At 45.9% G+C, this 23245-nt stretch overlaps 1 protein-coding gene across 1 annotated transcript in view; it reads right to left on the bottom strand.

The window, feature by feature from the left end:
* ACSL5 (acyl-CoA synthetase long chain family member 5) overlaps positions 1-23245 on the bottom strand; it is an 85241-nt gene that overhangs the window by 8478 nt on the left and 53518 nt on the right. The window contains exons 7-16 of the mRNA XM_088464490.1: positions 22908-22940; positions 21714-21765; positions 19251-19324; positions 17615-17692; positions 16784-16918; positions 9057-9191; positions 5142-5237; positions 4862-4934; positions 3648-3736; positions 3339-3455 (exon numbers count right to left, since the gene is read on the bottom strand). Of these exons, the coding sequence (XP_088320616.1) occupies positions 3339-3455; positions 3648-3736; positions 4862-4934; positions 5142-5237; positions 9057-9191; positions 16784-16918; positions 17615-17692; positions 19251-19324; positions 21714-21765; positions 22908-22940 (882 nt within the window). The remainder of the gene's footprint in view (positions 1-3338; positions 3456-3647; positions 3737-4861; positions 4935-5141; positions 5238-9056; positions 9192-16783; positions 16919-17614; positions 17693-19250; positions 19325-21713; positions 21766-22907; positions 22941-23245) is intronic.

The raw sequence follows: 23245 nt of genomic DNA, 5'->3' as shown, positions 1-23245 counted from the left end.
AAGGTCAGGTTGCTGTTAGGTCAGGCTGTGGTAAGGGTCTGGCTATGGGTTCGGTTAGGCTGCTTTAAGGGTCAGGCTGTAGTTAGGGTTAGATTGTACTAAGGGTCATGCTGTAGTTAGGGTTAGATTGTGGTAAGGGTCAGGCTGTAGTTAGGGTTAGATTGTGCTAAGGGTCAGGCTGTGGTAAGGATCAGGCTGTAGTTAGGGTTAGATTGTGCTAAGGGTCAGGCTGTAGTTAGGGTTAAATTGTGCTAAGGGTCAGGCTGTAGTTAAGTTTAGGCTGTGGTAAGGGTCAGGCTGTAGTTAGGGTTAGATTGTGCTAAGAGTCAGGCTGTAGTTAGGGTTGGATTGTGGTAAGGGTCAGGCTGTAGTTAGGGTTAGGCTGTAGTAAGGATCAGGCTGCGGTTGGAGTTAGGCTGTGATAAGGATCAGGCTGCACTTGGGGTTAGGCTGTGGTAAGGGTAAGGCTGTAGTTAGGGTTAGGCTGTGGTAAGGGTCAGACTGTAGTTAGGGTTCGATTGTGGTAAGGATCAGGCTGCACTTGGGGTTAGGCTGTGGTAAGGGTTAGGCTGTGGTTTGAGTTAGGCTGTGGTAAAGGTCAGGTTCTGGTCAGGGTTAGTTGAGAAGTCAATGGGAAAACACATGGTTGACATTCCAAATATTGACATTCAAAATGTCAACATTATGTCAGTGTCGGCAGTGTGATAACAAGATTTGACATGTTGACATTCAGACCATGTCAACGTTGTGGTGATAACATTCTGAATGTCAACTTTTTGTACCACACCCTTTATAAGGAATACACATATCTACCACTAACCTCATCCTGACCCTTTATAAGGATTACACATATCTACCACTAACCGCAGCCTGACCCTTTTATAAGGAATACACATATCTACCACTAACCGCAGCCTGACCCTTTATAAGGAATACACATATCTACCACTAACCCCATCCTGACCCTTTATAAGGAATACACATATCTACCACTAACCGCAGCCTGACCCTTTTATAAGGAATACACATATCTACCACTAACCGCAGCCTGACCCTTTATAAGGAATACACATATCTACCACTAACCGCAGTCTGACCCTTTATAAGGAATACACATATCTACCACTAACCGCAGCCTGACCCTTTATAAGGAATACACATATCTACCACTAACCGCAGCCCAACCCTTTATAAGGAATACACATATCTACCACTAACCGCAGCCTGACCCTTTATAAGGAATACACATATCTACCACTAACCGCAGCCTGACCCTTTATAAGGAATACACATATCTACCACTAACCGCAGCCTGATCCTTTATAAGGAATACACATATCTACCACTAACCGCAGCCTGACCCTTTATAGGGAATACACATATCATCTACCACTAACCACAGCCTGACCCTTTATAAGGAATACACATATCTACCACTAACCGCAGCCTGATTCTTTATAAGGAATACACATATCTACCACTAACCACAGTCTGACCCTTTATAAGGAATACACATATCTACCACTAAATTAATGAGAAAACTTTTAAATTAGCTGTTTACATTTCCTTGTCGGACAAACGCCTCAGTGATTTCCCCAAAGCACCTGCTATCTTACATCTGGTTATGTGAAAACTTATTATAAGCATCAGTGATCAACAAACTCTGAAAGTGTAAACTATTAAGTCTTTTCAAAGAATGTTGTCTCAGTTATGGGAGGGTCTTTAGTGTACACTACAATCGGTAACCCTGTCAATGACGGTCGGAGACATTCTATAGATCATTTAAGAAGAGCAATATGCCCGCGGCGCAGTGTGGAAGCAGCGTATGTTTATGGATGACGATGGCGAAGTTTCCAGAAGAGCAGCAGTTTGTACAGGAGGAGATGGGCGGGTGCAGAGGGGTCTCTAGCAAGTATGGAATAGACACCTTTTATATGTGCTGTAGTGCGGGAACAACGTCATGTTCATCTTCACATGTAATCCGAGCTACATAAACAGAAACTTTATACACATAAAAACCACACATGTAAAAAAGACCATCGCGCCATGTCCCACCACTCACATGAAAGTCATAAATTCATCTAAACTGAGCAGGAGTTTAGGAGAAAATGGAAAAGTATTACTGAGAGAAAAGGGTGGTGATAAAGGACTAACAGTTGGATTTGATGTTTTGTTTACACCTTTCACCTCTGGAGGGTCCCAGCTCTCTCCCCGCCCAAAAGCACAAGATTTCAAGGGCGGTATTCAATTGTTTTCGCGGTCCGGATCTCCCGTCTAAAGTGATGGGAGATTGCAGGCCACTATTCAATTGATACTGCTTTTCGCACTGATCGCGCCCAAAGTGGTCGGGTTTAGCCGCATAAATCGGCTTCTCCCAAACAAAGTGCTGGGCGCGATCGCAAAAATTGCCGTTTGGGCGCCCAAACAGGTAACTTTTCGCCAATTTCAGTTCGCACCCCCCTGGGGCTGCGAGCTGAAATGGTGCGCTGGCAGCTGATCGCGCCCGACAGGAGCAACAATTGAATAGCTCCGTCGGGCGCGAAGGGGGCTGAAAACAATTGAATTCCGCCCCCAAAAGCTAAATTGTCCTAGATGAAGCATGGTAGAAAATGCAATGTTTAGTATTGGTCTAATACTCCACTGAAACTTTGCTAAAAAAAAAACTTAAAACATAAGACAGCATTACATTATAAAAAAACTCATCCCGCAAGCTTATAGTCTATGACCTAACAAAAGATGGGCCAAAAGGCTCAAACAGTAATGGTGCGTACACACTGGGCGATAAAGTGGACGACTGAACGATAACGATAATGACGACGACGTGCGTTCCCGCGGGTCGTTCGTCATTATCGTTCATCGGGCTGACATGCAGGCCAACCTGACGACCTCGTCAGGTTGCTGCATGTCAGGGAATGGGGGAGAGAGCCCGGCGCTGAACGATATCGTTAATGATATCATTCAACGGCTGTGCTCAATGTCATGAACGACATTGAGCACAGCCTGTCGGGGACAGCACTACACGATATCACTCAGGGAGCATATCGTCTAGTGTGTACCCACCATAAAGCAGCACAATCAGCTTTGTAATAACTGTGATGAGTTCTCATATGTGTGAATCTACCAATCGGTGCCAGGCACTAAGATCTATCCTACACACAGCTTTTGTATAGTTACCACTCATCTCTTCCCAATCAAGAGTGATGGGAAGTAGAGAAGCGCCACCCTTCCACAAAGACATTTCCAGTGTCAGTAATAGAAGGGGACAGCATGACAGACATTTGCCCAGGATAGCTTGGTAATAATTGGAGACCTATTAGTAATATTCTACTGTAACTTACTGGAAGCCATTTTCCAATATCCCCCGTGTGCAGCCAACCCTCATCGTCCAGTGCCTCCGCTGTCTTCTCTGGGTCCTTCAGGTACCCCTGAAACACGTTGGGGCCTTTGACGCAAATCTACAATATGAAAACACAAAAGATTGTTCTCGCATTGCCTAGGAAACGATACTTGGTGTCATGTCGCCCTTTGTGCATCCTGTGAATCTTCAGCAGGGGTGACCTTAGCAATAATAATGATCGTTATTATGGGGGAACTAACCCCTGACTATGTTCTCAAGGCCACAGATCACCAACATAAACATTACATACCTCTCCTTCTCCGTTAGACGAGAAATAATTCATATCTGTAACATCCACTAGTTTTATTAGATTACAGGGCAGTGGGGCCCCAACGTGTCCTAGAAGACGAGAAGTTATAGGTTATTATTGTTATTCTGCAATAAATGACTATTCCTGGTATTATTCCCTTTGTCTTATTATCAGCCTCGCTATGCAGTCGGGAAGCCGGCGGACCTAATCCCGACAGCCGGCTTCCCGACTGCTTTATCCCGGCGAGGGTTAAATGACAGGCATCTAAATCTAGACGCCTGTCATTTTACCGACGCCGGGAGACCGACACCCGGCATCCCGACCGAAAGGATGCCTGGCGCCAGGAGCGGACATCCGCGCGGGGGGGAGGGTTAGGTTTAGGGCTCCCGGGGGGGACTTAGAGTTAGGCACCCCTCCAGGAGGTTAGGGTTAGGCTAGGAGGAGGGAGGGTTAGGGTTAGGCACCCCCGGGGGGGACTTAGGGTTAGGCACCCCCCCAGGGGACTTAGGTTTAGGCGGCGGGGAAGGGGAGGTTAGGTTTAGGCACTTAGAGAGGGATTAGGATTAGGCACTGGGGGGAAGGTTAGGGTTAGGCACCCATAAGGGAGGGTTAGGGGAGGGAATTAGTTTAGTTTATACTTACTTTAGGGACGATCGGGATTTTCACCCATGGCGGGCAGCTGCTGTCGGGATTCCAACCGCCATACTTACGTCCGGCGGTAAATCATACCGATTCCGTTTGCAACAGACTTCCCCACATCTGATCTGCCGTAGGTGAAATCTCGCTCATCTTTAGCCTTACCATACAATATAAATTGCCTGAGTTCAACGCAAGTCGGCCATAATCGCTGGCGCATTGCATGCACAGAAATAAATTCATATATCTGACAGTATGCAGAGCTATTTGCATCCCGGCCAACCCTTATCGGTACGCGTAGGCGTATTTACACTTCTGCATAACCTGCAATTACTTTGACACGACCTTACCCAACCCTGCCTCGTTACAGCCTGGTTACGCCCCTTCAGTCGCAAGTGGAGATGTGATTGAACTGCGTATGACCCTGCACCACTCGTACTTGCGCACAATCGGTTACAGTGCATGCGCAGAGCATAAACACATGAGATATGTTCCGCACACCCGCGTGTGCTCAACTCTGCATCAACCGAACAATCTTGTTATCCAACATAACAGACCCGGCGGTGTCAGTAGGTTACCTGCCGTCCAGTCTCCCGGGGTGGAAAACGAGCAGCCGGCTCCACACTCCGTCTGGCCGTAACCTTCAAATATCTGCGGTCAGAACGGACTCATGTTACTGTCCTGACAACTATCCTGTTACAGTGTTACTACTTGTATTTTCGTCTTATTTTATAGGGCCCTATGTATTAGTCTGGGAAGGATGAAGGTTAGCGGAATAACATGGAGATTAATTTACAACAGGAGAGAAGTGGAAAAAGGACAGATGAGACATTCTGTTACCAGGTGACCGTCACTTACCTGGCACCCAAGAGCGGCTCTCAGGAAGGACAGTATGCTGTCTGATATGGGTGCCGCCCCTGTTACCATTATCCGCACACGCCCGCCCATGGTTTCCTAAGGGCACAACCAAAACACATGAGATTTATTTTCTGAATAATAAAAAAAATAGCAGAAAAAAGTTAATTACAATAAACAATTTAAAGAATATCTCTAATAATGTTATAACCATATAAAACACAGAAATCAGGAACATTTGTTCCAGAAGCCCCCTGAAACCGCTGGCCCACAGCAACTGCCCTTGTTCCACTTTGGCCATTGAACATGGGACTTAATGGTGGTTACAGCTCATTATGTTCATCCAATGTATAGAAGTTCTCCACCCTCTTATCACATAACCACGCCTCCCTGCAACCTTTGGGCCTGATTCAGACCCACTCGCGAGCGGCTGTCCGCTCGCAAGTGGGTCGATGTTCTGGACTGAGCATGCGCACGACGGAGGGAGCTCCGTCGTGCGCATGCGCCAGACGCGACGAGCGAAGGAAAGTCCTTCGCTCGTTGTGTCCGATCAAAGGGGGCGTGCTGTCAATGTTGATTGACAGCACGCCCCCTTTGGTAGGCGTGCCGGGGGCGTGCCTCCCTGATGGGGGCGTTCCCACGGGAACGCCTCCCGTCAAAAGCCGGCCCACTGACATCACTAGTGATGTCAGTGGGAGTGATTTTGGCTCTGATAGAGCCAAAATCACTCCGGAGCTTGCGGTTGAAAACCTCAACCGCAGGCTCCGGCTCGCAATTTCGATGGTCGCGATGGTCTCGACCATCGCGGCCATCAAAATGCACGCTCGTATAGCCTGTGGGTGGTGACCCACAGCTATACGAGCGTCCAGAAGGACGCTCCATTTTCATGGAGGCCGGCCCTCATTCAGAGCGTGCGCTCTGCTCAGAGCGTACGGCTCTGAATGAGGGCCTTTGTCTCTGCAGATTCCTTCCCAGCTTTTCCCCAGGTGATTATATAATCAGGCCGAGTTTAGTTTCTTTTCCGGGGACACAGCTGTATCAAGAGAGACGCTTCGTGGGCCTGGTTTGGATTTGCGCACAAACCCGATGGCTATATTTTAGGATCTGCGCATGTGCAGAAAGATTCCGGCGTGGTCGCTCGCAGTCTCCCCTTAGTCGCAGCATGACTGACATGCTGTGGTGTTTTAGGGGCGGGGCTGGGGCGGAGACCAGGACTGTTTTGTAGGCGTGCCGAGCCCCGGGTCTGCATCATCTTATGCAGACTTCCTGGAACCAGCTGACCAGTTAAGATGGCCAGTCTAAGTAAGCTTCGGCTTATGCAGACTAGACGGAGGGCTACGATCATTGCGATGGTCGAGATGGTTGTCCGTTCAGACGCAGCACTCGGACTCCGGTTGCATGCTGGAGGCATCTATTTCCTACAGACGCCTCCTGTTGAATTTGCATTTTAGTTGTACGGTATTGCGCTTCCTTGCGGCTGTGAATTACTGTCCATATCAGAATCGGTCCCCGTGTGCACTGAATTGAAATAGCAATTTGATGACAGAAAGACAAGAGTGAAAAGCACAGAAAAAAAACCAGAACGTTTAGACAGTGCATTTAGAAAGGCCTGATTCTGAATCAGACACAAGTCAGTGTGCGGACGCATCTCGTGGATTTCAGCTTACTGCGCATAGTAAGAAATTGGCGACTGCGCATTTGCCGGATCAGGCATGCACATATGAACGGAGAGCGCTAGTGCATATAGGTGAATCCATCCGACAACAAACCACACTTTCCGTAAGATGGGCCTCTCTGGGTGGTGACAATACGATCGCATGGCTCTCTTCTGTCTCATGTGAGTGCCACAGGAGTGCGGTGGGCGCATGGGCCGATTGTAGCATGCAGACGGAGATGGGACCCCTGTGTCAGATGGAGCTCTTGCACACAGCATTAGGTGGGTACGTGTCCCGGTACTAACGATGGCGGCTGAGGATGTTAGAACAGTGAGCTTCCCAGACTTCCACACACAGACCCATGGATTTTCAGTGGTCGGATTCTTGCATTAGTATAAGTTAGTGCGCCAGCTGTCAGGGGCCATACAGAAGGGCGCCCGACTTAGAATCAAGCAAAATGTGTGTATGGTGCTGTATATTTAAGACTGCAGAGCATTTGGCTGCAACTCCCAACTTTGGGCCCTTATTTATCAACGAGTGTTATCATTCCCAAGTGATAAAACTTGTTGTATATGATAATGGTGCTCCAGCCAATCAGCTCCCAACTGTCATCTGTATGAAAAATGACAGTTGGGAGCTGATTGGCTGGAGCATCATTTATCATACGCAATTAGTTTTATCACTCGTGAATGATAACACTCATTGATAAATAAACCCTTTATTAGTTGGGTAACCAAGACAACATATCTTTGCCACGGATGTGCAGTGGTTCACCAATTAAAGGGAGCATGGTTATGATGGACATTCTGGTACAGGAGAATAAGAGGTCCTAGTTACTAAGCAGTGTTAGGAGACAGAGTGAAAAGTGATAAGGTGCCAGCCAATCAGCTCCCAACTGTCATTTTTCAAACACAGCCTGTGAGATGGCAGTTAGGAGCTGATTGGCTGGCACCTTATCACTTTTCACCCCTAAGAGAGAGACTTCTGTTATTTAGAGTATTATCATAGACAATGTGTAGACACTATGGGCCTGATTCAGACCCACTCGCGAGCGGCTGTCCGCTCGCAAGTGGGTCGATGTTATGCACTGAGCATGCGCACGACGGAGGGAGCTCCGTTGTGCGCATGCGCCCGACGCGACGAGCGAAGGAAATTCCTTCGCTCGTTGTGTCCGATCAAAGGGGGCGTGCTGTCAATGTTGATTGACAGCACGCCCCCTTTGGTGGGCGTGCCGGGGGCGTGCCTCCCTGACGGGGGCGTTCCCACGGGAACGCCTCCCGTCAGAAGCCGGCCCACTGACATCACTAGTGATGTCAGTGGGAGTGATTTTGGCTCTGATAGAGCCAAAATCACTCCGGAGCTTGCGGTTGAAAACCTCAACCGCAGGCTCCGGCTCGCAAATTCGATGGTCGCGATGGTCTCGACCATCGCGGCCATCACAAAGCACGCTCGTATAGCCTGTGGGTGGTGACCCACAGCTATACGAGCGTCCAGGAGGACGCTCCATGAAATTGGAGCCCGGCCCTCATTCAGAGCGTGCGCTCTGCTCAGAGCGTACGGCTCTGAATGAGGGCCTATATTTGCATACCTCCCAACATGACCCTCTCCAGGAGGGACACAATGCTCTGGTCCTGGACTTTCCTGGTAATTTATGACTGGTGGCGGCTCCAGGGGAGTTCCACCAACTGCCAGTGAGTCCCAGCCAGTGATGTTGGCAGTGTGTGAAATGACAGTTGGTGTGGCTCCCCTATTTGAATTTTGAACTGTGCTGCAGCCCCGCCTCTTACCAGGGAAGTCCAGGACCATAGCATTGTGTCCCTCCTGGAGAGGGTCATGTTGGGAGGTATGTATTTGCACTCTTTGGGGTACATTTACTAAAGTGAGAGTTTTTAGAAGTGGATATGTTGCCCATAGCAACCAGCTTCTAGCTATTATCTTCTAGAAGGTTGCTAGATAAATGTTAAGTAGAATCTGATTAGTTGCTATGGGCAACATCTCCACTCCTAAAAACTCACTTTAGTAAATATACCCATTTATGGGTTTTTTCTGTTTGTACTAGATGATACACTGTATCAGCAAGGGGAGTATGGGGAGATTTCTTTGATAATAAATCACATATTATACTGTAGCCAAGTATTCTCTATTTTTCTTCTATGTAAAGACATGATTCATAAACAGAATACACCCTACAATGGCTCACTGATAATTAGCCTGGTTATTATAATAGAGAGTGTATCAGACATTTATAGGAAACGTAACTCACTTGAACCTTCTTGAATATTAGCTTATCCCAGATACTGTCATTCCGGATTATCCCTTTCTTGACTTCAGCAAACTTGCAAGCAATTGACAACTCTAGAACTTTCTTCTGGAAGCGTGTCTGGGCCCCACTTTGTATCTGAGAGAAATGATTCACATATTGCTGACACTGTACAATGCAGACATTGCCCCTCTCTATTCCAATATCACTTCCCTGGGCTGGTGTATGTGCTAGGTAGATGTCCCAGGGAGCAAACAGTACATGGTGATACCTTACATGGTGCGGGGGAATGCATGGCGAAAAAGGGGAGGTGCATGGTTAAAGAGGGGAGGTTAATGGTGAAAGAGGGGCGGTATATGGTGCGAGGTCGATCATGGTGATAGAGGGTCAATACATGGTAAAAGAGGGGTGGTACATGATGAAAGAGGGTCAGTACATGGTAAAAAAGGAGTGGTACATGGTGAAAGAGGGGAGTCGCATGGTGAAAGTGGGATGGTACTTGGTGAAATAGGAGCAGTACTGGTGAAAGACGGGAGGTGCATAGTGAAAGAGGGGTGGTACATGGTGCTGGGTGGTCCATGGTCATAGAGGGGCAGTTCATTGTGAAAGAGGGGTGGTACATGGTGAAAAAGGGTCAGTACATGGTAAAAAAGGAGCGAAAGAGGGGAGTCACATGGTGAAAGTGGGATGATACTTGGTGAAATAGTGAAATAAGAGCAGTACTGGTGAAAGAGGGGAGGTGCATAGTGAAAGAGGGTGGTACATGGTGAAAGAGGGGAGGTGCATGGTGAAAGAGGGGAGGTGCATGGTGAAAGAGGGGAGTCACATGGTGAAAGTGGGATGGTACTTGGTGAAATAGTGAAATAAGAGCAGTACCGGTGAAAGATGGGAGGTGTGTAGTGAAAGAGGTGTGGTACATGGTGATAGAAAGCAGGTACATGGTGAAAGAGGGGTGGTACATGGTGAAAGAGGGGTGGTACATGGTGATAGAAAGCAGGTACATGGTGAAAGAGGGGTTGGACATGGTGAAAGAGGGGAGGTACATGGAGAAGGAGGGGAGGTGCATAGTGATAGAGGGGTGGTACATGGTGATAGAAAGGAGGTACATGGAGAAGGAGGGGAGGTGCATGGTGAAAGAGGGGTGGTACATGGTAAAAGAGGGGTGGTACATGGTGAAAGAGGGGAGGTGCATGGTGAAAGAGGGGAGGTGCATGGTGAAAGAGGGGAGGTGCATAGTGGTAGACGGGTGGTACATGGTGAAAGAGGGGAGGTGCATGGTGAAAGAGGGGAGGTGCATAGTGGTAGACGGGTGGTACATGGTGAAAGAGGGGTGGTACATGGTGAAAGAGGGGAGGTGCATAGTGGTAGACGGGTGGTACATGGTGAAAGAGGGGAGGTGCATGGTGAAAGAGGGAACGTGCATAGTGAAAGAGGGGAGGTGCATGGTGAAAGAGGGGTGGTACATGGTGAAAGAGGGGACATGCATAGTGAAAGAGGGGTGGTACATGGTGAAAGAGGGGACGTGCATAGTGAAAGAGGGGAGGTGCATAGTGAAAGAGGGGAGGTGCATGGTGAAAGAGGGGACATGCATGGTGAAAGAGGGGTGGTACATGGTGAAAGAGGGGTGGTACATGGTGAAAGAGGGGTGGTACATGGTGAAAGAGGGGACGTGCATGCTGAAAGAGGGGTGGTACATGGAGATAGAAGCAGGTACATGGTGAATTAGGGGTGGTACATGGTGAAAGGGGAGGTGCATAGTGAAAGAGGGGTCGTACATGGTGATAGAAAGGAGGTACATGATGAAAGATGGGTGGTACATGGTGATAGAAAGGAGGTACATGGAGAAGGAGGGGTGGTGCATAGTGAAAGAGGGGTGGTACATGGTGAAAGAGGGGTGGTACATGGTGATAGGAGGTACATGGAGAAGGAGGGGAGGTGCATAGTGAAAGAGGGTGGTACATGGTGAAAGAGGGGAGGTGCATAGTGAAAGAGGGGTGGTACATGGTGAAAGAGGGGAGGTGCATAGTGAAAGAGGGGTGATACATGGTGAAAGAGGGGAGGTGCATAATGAAAGAGGGGTGGTACATGGTGAAAGAGGGGAGGTGCATGGTGAAAGAAGGGAGGTGCATAGTGAAAGAGGGGTGGTACACGGTGAAAGAGGGGAGTCACATGGTGAAAGTGGGATGGTACTTGGTGAAATAGTGAAATAAGAGCAGTACCGGTGAAAGATGGGAGGTGTGTAGTGAAAGAGGTGTGGAACATGGTTATAGAAAGCAGGTACATGGTGAAAGAGGGGAGGTGCATAGTGATAGAGGGGTGGTACATGGTGATAGAAAGGAGGTACATGGTGAAAGAGGGGTGGTGCATGGTGAAAGAGGGGAGGTGCATGGTGAAATAGGGGTGGTACATGGTGAAAGAGGGGAGGTACATGGTGAAAGAGGGGTGGTGCATGGTGAAAGAGGAGAGGTGCATGGTGAAAGAGGGGTGGTACATGGTGAAAGAGGGGAGGTGCATGGTGAAAGAGGGGAGGTGCATAGTGAAAGAGGGGAGGTGCATAGTGAAAGAGGGGTGGTACATGGTGAAAGAGGTGAGGTGCATAGTGGAAGACGGGTGGTACATAGTGAAAGAGGGGAGGTGCATGGTGAAAGAGGGGTGGTACATGGTGAAAGAGGGGAGGTGCATGGTGAAAGAGGGGTGGTACATGGTGAAAGAGTGGAAGTGCATGGTGAAAGAGGGGAGGTGCATAGTGAAAGAGGGGAGGTGCATAGTGAAAGAGGGGTGGTACATGGTGAAAGAGGGGTGGTACATGGTGAAAGAGGGGAGGTGCATAGTGGTAGATGGGTGGTACATGGTGAAAGAGGGGAGGTGCATTGTGAAAGAGGGGAGGTGCATGGTGAAAGAGGGGACGTGCATGGTGAAAGGGGTGGTACATGGTGAAAGAGGGGACGATCATAGTGAAAGAGGGGAGGTGCATGGTGAAAGAGGGGTGGTACACGGTGAAAGAGGGGACGTGCATAGTGAAAGAGGGGAGGTGCATAGTGAAAGAGGGGTGGTACACGGTGAAAGAGGGGAGGTGCATGGTGAAAGAGGGGACGTGCATGGTGAAAGGGGTGGTACATAGTGAAAGAGGGGACGTGCATAGTGAAAGAGGGGAGGTGCATGGTGAAAGAGGGGTGGTACATGGTGAAAGAGGGGACGTGCATAGTGAAAGAGGGGAGGTGCATGGTGAAAGAGGGGTGGTACATGGTGAAAGAGGAGACGTGCATAGTGAAAGAGGGGAGGTGCATGGTGAGAGAGGGGTGGTACATGGTGAAAGAGGGGACGTGCATGGTGAAAGAGGGGTGGTACATGGAGATAGAAGCAGGTACATGGTGAATTAGAGGTGGTACATGGTGAAAGGGTAGGTGCATAGTGAAAGAGGGGTGGTACATGGTGATAGAAAGGAGGTACATGGAGAAGGAGGGGAGGTGCATAGTGAAAGAGGGTGGTACATGGTGAAAGAGGGTGGTACATGGTGAAAGAGGGGTGGTACATGGTGAATTAGGGGTGGTACATGGTGAAAGGGGAGGTGCATAGTGAAAGAGGGGTCGTACATGGTGATAGAAAGGAGGTACATGATGAAAGATGGGTGGTACATGGTGATAGAAAGGAGGTACATGGAGAAGGAGGGGTGGTGCATAGTGAAAGAGGGGTGGTACATGGTGAAAGAGGGGTGGTACATGGTGATAGGAGGTACATGGAGAAGGAGGGGAGGTGCATAGTGAAAGAGGGTGGTACATGGTGAAAGAGGGGAGGTGCATAGTGAAAGAGGGGTGGTACATGGTGAAAGAGGGGAGGTGCATAGTGAAAGAGGGGTGATACATGGTGAAAGAGGGGAGGTGCATAATGAAAGAGGGGTGGTACATGGTGAAAGAGGGGAGGTGCATGGTGAAAGAAGGGAGGTGCATAGTGAAAGAGGGGTGGTACACGGTGAAAGAGGGGAGTCACATGGTGAAAGTGGGATGGTACTTGGTGAAATAGTGAAATAAGAGCAGTACCGGTGAAAGATGGGAGGTGTATAGTGAAAGAGGTGTGGAACATGGTGATAGAAAGCAGGTACATGGTGAAAGAGGGGAGGTGCATAGTGATAGAGGGGTGGTACATGGTGATAGAAAGGAGGTACATGGTGAAAGAGGGGTGGTGCATGGTGAAAGAGGGGAGGTGCATGGTGAAATAGGGGTGGTACATGGTGAAAGAGGGGAGGTACATGGTGAAAGAGGGGTGGTGCATGGTGAAAGAGGAGAGGTGCATGGTGAAAGAGGGGTGGTACATGGTGAAAGAGGGGAGGTGCATGGTGAAAGAGGGGAGGTGCATGGTGAAAGAGGGGAGGTGCATAGTGAAAGAGGGGTGGTACATGGTGAAAGAGGGGAGGTGCATAGTGGTAGACGGGTGGTACATAGTGAAAGAGGGGAGGTGCATGGTGAAAGAGGGGTGGTACATGGTGAAAGAGGGGAGGTGCATGGTGAAAGAGGGGTGGTACATGGTGAAAGAGTGGAGGTGCATGGTGAAAGAGGGGAGGTGCATAGTGAAAGAGGGGAGGTGCATAGTGAAAGAGGGGTGGTACATGGTGAAAGAGGGGTGGTACATGGTGAAAGAGGGGAGGTGCATAGTGGTAGATGGGTGGTACATGGTGAAAGAGGGGAGGTGCATGGTGAAAGAGGGGTGGTACATGGTGAAAGAGTGGAGGTGCATAGTGAAAGAGGGGTGGTACATGGTGAAAGAGGGGAGGTGCATAGTGGTAGATGGGTGGTACATGGTGAAAGAGGGGAGGTGCATGGTGAAAGAGGGGACGTGCATGGTGAAAGGGGTGGTACATGGTGAAAGAGGGGACGATCATAGTGAAAGAGGGGAGGTGCATGGTGAAAGAGGGGTGGTACATGGTGAAAGAGGGGACGTGCATAGTGAAAGAGGGGAGGTGCATGGTGAAAGAGGGGTGGTACACGGTGAAAGAGGGGAGGTGCATGGTGAAAGAGGGGACGTGCATGGTGAAAGGGGTGGTACATAGTGAAAGAGGGGACGTGCATAGTGAAAGAGGGGAGGTGCATGGTGAAAGAGGGGTGGTACATGGTGAAAGAGGGGACGTGCATAGTGAAAGAGGGGAGGTGCATGGTGAAAGAGGGGTGGTACATGGTGAAAGAGGAGACGTGCATAGTGAAAGAGGGGAGGTGCATGGTGAGAGAGGGGTGGTACATGGTGAAAGAGGGGACGTGCATGGTGAAAGAGGGGTGGTACATGGAGATAGAAGCAGGTACATGGTGAATTAGAGGTGGTACATGGTGAAAGGGGAGGTGCATAGTGAAAGAGGGGTGGTACATGGTGATAGAAAGGAGGTACATGGAGAAGGAGGGGAGGTGCATAGTGGAAGAGGGTGGTACATGGTGAAAGAAGGTGGTACATGGTGAAAGAGGGGTGGTACATGGTGAATTAGGGGTGGTACATGGTGAAAGGTGAGGTGCATAGTGAAAGAGGGGTGGTACATGGTGATAGAAAGGAGGTACATGGAGAAGGAGGGGAGTTGCATAGTGACAGAGGGTGGTACATGGTGAAAGAGGGGTGGTACATGGTGATAGAAAGGAGGTACATGGAGAAGGAGGGGAGGTGCATAGTGAAAGAGGGTGGTACAGGGTGAAAGAGGGTGGTACATGGTGAAAGAGAGGTGGTACATGGTGATAGAAAGGAGTTACATGGAGAGGGGCTGTGCATAGTGAAAGAGGGATATTACTGGTGAAAGAGGAGAGGTACATGGTGAAAGGGGGCAGCATTATGAGCAGGGGAAGGTCATTGTGAAAGAAGGGTGCTGGGTGGTACATGATGAGCAAGTGTGAGGAATGAAGTGTTGGAAGATGGGCACCACAATTACATTCTTGTCAATTCCTCACTGTTATTACAGATTATTTGTGTGCTTTATGGAGAGAAGTATCCTCTCATATTGGGAGTACCTCCAATGTGTCACACTAGCTGTAACTTATATAAATCCCATAACTAGGGTCTTCCTCACTGCACAGAAGCACAGTAACAGCCCATTTGTATTTCTCCTCTGTGCTGCATTAGTAGTTCTCTGTATTCTCACAATTAGGGAGCTACATCAGACGTGTCTTAGGTTAGGGGTAGATCGATGCAGCATTTCCGCTGTTTCAGCTTTTTGGCCTAATATTATTATTATGGTTGGGCTTAGTGTTATACTTGGACTACTACAATCAGTAATGGTTCTGATCAAATCTATATAAATAGTTGAATTAAAGGTAAGGAAATATTTTTGACCTAGATTATTTTACCCATTTTGGGGCTGCTCTCTTTAGTTAAACGTAAGTGCACCAAGAACGTGTGCAGGGGAAAGACACGCCGACAAGCGCATTTACATGCTAACAATGTCTATAATTAGGACCTATGAATGCGTAGAAGAAGCGTAACGATGGCGCACAGAAGCGGCGTCACAGTTTTAGTAGTTACTAGGAAAGTTGCATTACCCTATTTATTTGTACACAATATAATAATGTAACAAAGTGTAATTTATACCACAGATAAAAGTGTCTTGAGTTATTAGTAAATGCAAAAGTCCCATTTTCAGTATAAAATGAATATAAATAGTAACACAAGCACAAAATAAAAATGTAATTATACATAGTTATATTTATTAACCATGACTTACTGTTATATATAACTGTGATGCTAAGGAATGAATTGCTATCATCTGAAGGGGTCAATGTGCAATCATCCAATCAGAAGCATCTAGTCATCATCATTACATATGTTATACCAGACCCCCAGCACTCATTAGAGATACTCCCTCTACAAGGTGTATTTGCAGGGATGGGTACGATATACAGTCGTGTAGAATGCCGGCTGTCAATATACTGACAGTGGCATCCTGATGGCTACAATCCAGACGGGAACGCTAAGTAGTGTTCCCCTGCCCTATTTACCCCCTAACTCTCCTTTCCTGCACCCTAACACTAACCATCACTACCCTGCACCCTAACCCTCCTGGTAAGTGCCTAAACCTAATCTTCCCCCCTTAGTGCCTAACCCTAACCATCTCCCCTTAGTGCCTAACCCTAACCCTCTCCCCTTAGTGCCTAACCCTAACCCTCTCCCCTTAGTGCCTAACCCTAACCCTCTCCCCTTAGTGCCTAACCCTAACCCTCTCCCCTTAGTGCCTAACCCTAACTCTCTCCCCTTAGTGCCTAACCCTAACCCTCTCCCCTATCTGGAGCCTAACCTTAACCTTTCCCCTCCCACCTAAGTCCCCCCGGGGCACCTAAACCTAGCCCTCCTCCCTCGCAGCTAACAGCTACCTGGCACCGTTGCATCTCCAGCCACGTCAGGATTCCGTCACCGGTCTTCCCACGCTGATCGGGATTCCGGCACTGTGATTCCGGCAGTCAGCATCCTGGCCGTAGGTCAATTGACTGCATCCCGTAGGTTTGGGTATAATTTACCGACGTGCAGAATGCTGGCTGTCAATACAATATGATGGCTACAATATGTGCCCACGCCTACTAGTTCGTACACGTGCGTGTCACTTTCTGCGCTGCGTTCTACCTTTAGTGTCATAATGAGACTCAAGTCGACGCAAGACAAAGGTGTATATATATATATATATATTTATATATATATATGGAGGTACGTCCACTGCCTTCACATTATTATGCTTAGAGGTGCCGGAATGCCCCTTTTATATGGCAGCGTACCTTGTCATAGATCCGGTTCAGCAGTCTGGGCACAGTGGGAAAGAGTGTAGGTCGTAGAGTTTTCATATCATCCGTTAATAACCGTATATCCCCTTGGAAGAAACCCACCTTCGCTCCAGAGCAAAATATTACTGTCTGGACGCAGAAACAAGATACGCCGTCAATAGTTATCTTATGGCAAAGTTGTAAAACAGAAACATATATATTAAGCAAATATAATATAAGTGTTACAAGATCTGAGAAACTTCTATGTTAAATAATAATGTTTGTATGTTACAAATAAAAAAAAAGGTTTCATAATAAAGTTTATGGTGATAGCATGTCACTCATGTATAAAAAAAAGGGTTCATTCACAGCTATCCATTTGTTTTTGACAGTTTCCCCATTTAATAAGTGCTTGGCAAGCAGATTAAAAAAATAGGTCAAATAAGCGTCAGAGGTGTTGCTCCCATGATGACACAATTACGAAGCAACGCCCTCCACGCCCTCCACACTGGAAAAGTCATGTAGCTACCATATTCTAATAGGTTTATTGTATTAGAATTAATCAGAATTTATCGCATTAGAATGCAGCTACATGTCTGGGAATAAATTGGGTGTGAATACTTTGAACATTTATGGTGCAGCCTCCTAAACTTTTCATGCAGGAATTCCAGGGATTATTGCATAAATTGTTCTTATTCATTTTTGGGGGTAATAGAAAAACAGCAAAAATTATTAAGCAATAACAAAATGACTGAAAAGCCATGTAAAACGAGGCATTGTTGTGTTTGCACTGATGGAAATACAACATGCTGCACGCGATCACTGGGCATAGAGCAGAGTCCTTACCTGAACCACTTTCTCAAACATGTGAGCCATCGGCAGATAAGATATCATAACATCAGAGGTCAGTGGGGCAAAGGTGCTCTGTACAGTACGACAAAGGTTCCAAATCAATGAGCAGTGTGCAAAACTGAAAATACATGTCATTGCCCTATATCTCAGTGCTGCAGAATATCTCAGATCATTGAGGTTCATTTATTGTGCATGAGAGTATACAAATGAGCATAGCAAGTTACATGTGTTTTAGAATTTAATTATTCGAAGTAAAAAATTAACTCTATATACTTGTATAAAGGAGCGAGCTGCACTACCATCAAGATAATTTTTTTTAATTTTCATGATGTTGTAATGAAATAATTGAAGTTGCATTTTGTTTCAATAGGAACATACATAGGTGATTCAGAGTCAGAAGCAAGTGGCAATGCAAAAGGATTTCAAGCATTTCAGCCTACTGCGCATGCGCCAAAGAAAGAAGTAATTAACTGCATATGGTCAGAGTTCATTAGTGATGCAGTTAAAGACTTCTTTCTTTGGTGCATGCATTCGAAAGACCAAACTATCTGTTAAATGGGGGGTGGCTGTGCAGCGACCTTGTGAACATATGGGCCTGTTTCGTCTAGTAGAACTGTCATGGGAGTGTCATGGCAGACCTTCATGCTTGATCGTAGCACGCGGACAGGGGTGGGACATCTGTTTCAGACAGATCTTGTGCACCTGGTGTGGTTTGAATAGCAAAAATGACGGCTGTGGAAAAACAATGGGCAGGATAGGCTTCCACATGCGGACGCACAGATTTTTTGCATTCTCACATTAAGCATAACCTGGTAAGCAGGTTACCATGGCCACACGGTGGAGCAGCCATAGATCTGTCTATCTCAGAATCAGCCCATTCGTTTTAATTATGGTGATTTGTTTTGTTATTAAAGTGCGGCAATCCTACATTTTGATAGTTTAGCGGTCTATGTGGTAATCCTTGGAGAGAGGTAAAGTGGATAGAGGTAAAGTCAGCTCCTGTCAGTTTACAGGCTGCATATGAAAACTGACAGGAGCTGATTGGTAGGTACTTTATCCCCATCTACTTTATCTCTCCAAGGGAAATATTTACTAAAGTGCAGGTTTTTAAAAGTGGAGATGTTGCCTGTAGCAACCAATCAGATTCTACTTAACATCTGTCTAGCACATTTTAGAAGATAGTAGCTAGAATGTGATTGGTTGCTATGGGCAACATCACTTCTAAAAACCCACACTTTAGTAAATACACCCCCAAGGCTCAGTATATAGACCCCTTAAGTTTTAAACAGCATCTTTGATACATTTTGCAACATAAATCTGATGTTTTCAGTCTTCCCTCTCTGACTTGCTCTTTGATGGTATATTAAATGACTGCCACCACCAGACAGCGTCTCTCAGCCCGATGCGTTTAGATTAAGCTCTTTAGCTAGTTTATGAGCCAGTCAGTGGCCATATGCCGGCAGTTGGGCGCCCCAAGGCTTCTGAACATAAGGACAAAGCTAAAAATATACTATATAATCCATACACTCTTATGTACTGCAGTGTTCCCTTCTATTCAGTATTACCTGGCACCACATTATTTGCACGGCCTAAACCAATTGCTTAGGATAACTGAGTGAGGGCCACCTACCTCCGTGTTTTTGAAGAAAGCCGCAGCACAGGCAACAATATTTTTATGGGTGAGCATAGCTCCTTTTGGGTCGCCTATCGGAAAAGCAAAGAGATGACACAGTTTAGTGTGGGACCTGTAAGCACCCTGTACGTGTCGGTTATTCTCTACATGCCTATACAAATATATAACAAAATTCTGGCTTGGCTTTAATGCTCCTCTGCACTTTTACTTTAGCAGTACAGTTTGAAATATTAATATAATTGGAAATGTAACACTTTAAACCAGTGGTTCTCTAAGGCAACCCTCAAGTTTTCCCTACAGGCCATGTTCTAAAGGATTTCTGTCTGTGGAAGCCAGTGATATTTAATGACTCAGCAAATTAGATTATTTCATCTGTGCATGATTAAAGACATCCACAAAACATGACCTGCATGTGGTACTTGTGGACTGGAGTTGAGAACCCTGCTTTACACCATATTCCTGATAGGGATATGCAGGCTCAGATTAGTTCGGGTTTCCCGCCAAATTCGATTTTTTTTTTTCCCCGCCAAAAATCGGGTCTCAGAAAGAGGCAAAACGTCATCATTCATGGACAAACATCATCTTTCATGGACTTTTGTCCAGGATCGATGATGTTTGTCCATGAAAGATGACATTTTGGCTGTGTCTGAGACACGATTTTTGGCGGGAAAATCCAAACTAATCCAATCCTGCACATCCCCAATTCCTGAAAGGAACTGAATGTTTTTCTGTAACAAAATAAGTTTCTTTGGTGCAATCTTCATTCGTTCATTTTGTCAGCCTAATTCATATATTCATTCCGTTCCACCCAATATGAAGCTAAAGTACAGTAATAGAGAATGCAGCTTTACCTAAAGAACTTTTGCCAGTTTGCCATCATTCTTTATAAATTTAAACCCTTACACTAAATTACATTTACCATTATATCGGCAGGTGCAATACTACACACTGACAATATACATCCCATAGATAATGGGGTACAGGTCTCCTTCAGCAGCCCCCATCTCTTCATACCCAATGACAGTTGTCAAATACAGATTTCAGGAGGCCATGGAAACCATTCCGATAATTAGGACCTGCTGGAAAGGTTGGAAGTTGCGCACGGAAATTCAAGAGTTATGTTACGGTGAAGGGGATGGAGGCAGCCTAGCACTTTAGTAGCACAAAGCAAACCCCTGGGGCATCTGGTACGCACGTCCTCATTCCTCCCCTATGTATACACGCCAACATAAAGTTTCACTGTGGATATGTTGTTCTGGTTTAGGACAAGTTATCCACAGTGCCACTTCACATTGTCTAGGACATCACTCCACTAGTACAATATTGGGAGGTCTGGTAATATAGAGGACCAGTGTGTAATCTGGTAATATTGAGGATCAGTGTGTAATCTGGTAATTAGAGGACCAGTGTGTAATCTGGTAATATAGAGGATCAGTGTGTAATCTGATAATTTAGAGGATCAGTGTGTAATATGGTAATTTAGAGGATCAGTGTGTCATTTGATAATTTAGAGGATCAGTGTGTAATCTGGTAATTTTGAGGATCAGTGTGTAATCTGGTAATTTAGAGGACCAGTGTGTAATCTGGTAATATAGAGGATCAGTGTGTAATCTGGTAATATAGAGGATCAGTGTGTAATTTGATAATTTAGAGGATCAGTGTGTAATCTAGTAATTTAGAGGATCAGTGTGTAATTTGATAATTTAGAGGACCAGTGTGTAATTTGATAATTTAGAGGATCAGTGTGTAATTTGATAATTTAGAGGACCAGTGTGTAATATGATAATTTAGAGGATCAGTGTGTAATCTAGTAATTTAGAGGATCAGTGTGTAATTTGATAATTTAGAGGATCAGTGTGTAATCTGGTAATATAGAGGATCAGTGTGTAATCTGGTAATATAGAGGACTAGTGTGTAATCTGGTAATATAGAGGACTAGTGTGTAATCTGGTAATTTAGAGGATTAGTGTGTAATTTGATAATTTAGAAGATCAGTGTGTAATCTGGTAATTTAGAGGATCAGTGTGTAATTTGATAATTTAGAGGACCAGTGTGTAATTTGATAATTTAGAGGATCAGTGTGTAATTTGATAATTTAGAGGACCAGTGTGTAATATGATAATTTAGAGGATCAGTATGTAATCTATCTCTTGCTAATAAAAAGATGGGAGACCTGTTGAAATCTTGGTTGATTTAAAAAAAAAAAAAAAAGTTTGGTTAAAAAAAGAGAGAAAAACTCTACTACAGCTTCTGATCATTAATTCCCCAGACCTTTATAATGTGCACTTACTTTGTGTCTTTCCCTATAAATTGCATTTACCAAGTATCTTTCCCCATAAATTACACTATGTATCTTTCCCTATAAATTGCACTAAGTATCTTTCCCTGTGAATTACACTAAGTATCTTTCCCTATAAATTCCCGGATAAATGTACAGTATTGCTGAGTACGCTCCTGTACCTGTTGTCCCACTGGTGAAGCAGATCACACTCAGGTCATCGGGCTTCGGAGGCTGTAATAGGAAACAGAGTGAGTGCCGCATAGCTTCCCACAGATCCATTCATTGTGCCGGCCTCCCCCATCTATATATGCTGTGCTGTAGGGCCTCAGGTAGGGAGGTCACTACAATTATGTTTCTAGACATCAATTTCTCTACTAAAAATCAGGAGAAATCTATGACATAAAATTAAGATTACTGTCCTGTTACTAGAAAATAACGCAATGTATGATACAACAGTGATGTTAATACAGTAAGTAAGGAATGGGATATTATTATATATGGTGCTAGTATTTAGGATTCGCCATTTACTGCTAGCACAGTTGTGTACAGGGGGTTTATTTTGTCTCTCTCTCCAGATCCTCCTATCTCTCCCCCTCCACCTCTTCCCCCATCTCTCTCTTACCTGTCTTATCTCATCACCCTTTTCTCCCCCTGTCTCTCTTCTACACCTGTTTGCCAGTATGTCTGTCTATCTCTCTCTCTCTCTCTCTCTCTTTCTCCCATCTATCTTCCCCGTTGCTCTCTCTCCCCCTCTTTCCTCTGTCTGCCTTTACTCCTCCTTTCAGCTGTCACTTAACTCCTCCCCCAATTTCCCTCTCCACCCCTCATTTATCAACCACAACCCCCCTCCCCCATCTTCTTGCTTTTTGACAAATTATTTTTAGGTTCAGGCTTTGTGCATTTCTTTGCTGGGGTACCCAGGTATTTTTTGTTCTCCGCCATGGTGCCCCTGCACACAGCCTGTCCTTCGCCACCTCCACTGTGTTGTTTATTACTTTATGTGACCCTCATTTTCTGCGGCTGTATTAGTAACAGTGATTTGTCTTTGCTATATATCTGTCTCTGCTAGTTTCACGCTACCGGTCGCCACTGACTGGGTGCGCCGCCAAAGGACTCTGAAGTGATGACATCGGCACTGTTTATTATATAAATATTATTAACAGGACTTTATATAAATAGTAACGTCACCAGGATATTACATATGAATATTTATCACACTTACAATAAGTGTCTCATAAAATCAACCACAAAATTCATCATTAGTAATGTATATACACTTATTTATGGCTAGTTTTATGTTTACATTCATTTAAGACATTTTAGGAGTATTAAATACTTGAGACATATATTTATCTTACATATATTTATCTTACCACAAGTTTCTTGAAGTTCTCTTTCCCCAGGTACTAAATGATAGACAGAGGGTATTAATTGTCACAGATAATAATTTAATAAACCACTTCATTCATTTGCATGTATGTTATCAGTCAAATACATATGTGTCTGTCAGTTGCACAGATCAGGATAAAATTTAATTTCAAATAGAAAAATATTCTAACACATTTACGGGGGAATTCAGTTAGCCGCTGGTTTTTACAATGAACCGCTCGCAGTGCTTGCGGTAGGGTATGGCCAACCACAAGCTCTGCGTATGCATCCGATGTTACTCGATGTTACCGATGTTTACATACACTTCCTGGAGATGACGTGC

The sequence above is a fragment of the Taudactylus pleione genome, unplaced genomic scaffold, assembly GCF_031769625.1.
Source record: "Taudactylus pleione unplaced genomic scaffold, aTauple2 ptg000008l, whole genome shotgun sequence".
Taxonomy (NCBI): Eukaryota; Metazoa; Chordata; class Amphibia; order Anura; family Myobatrachidae; genus Taudactylus; species Taudactylus pleione.
The sequence above is the reverse complement of the archived record's forward strand: the minus strand, read 5'-3'. Positions and strand labels throughout refer to the sequence as shown.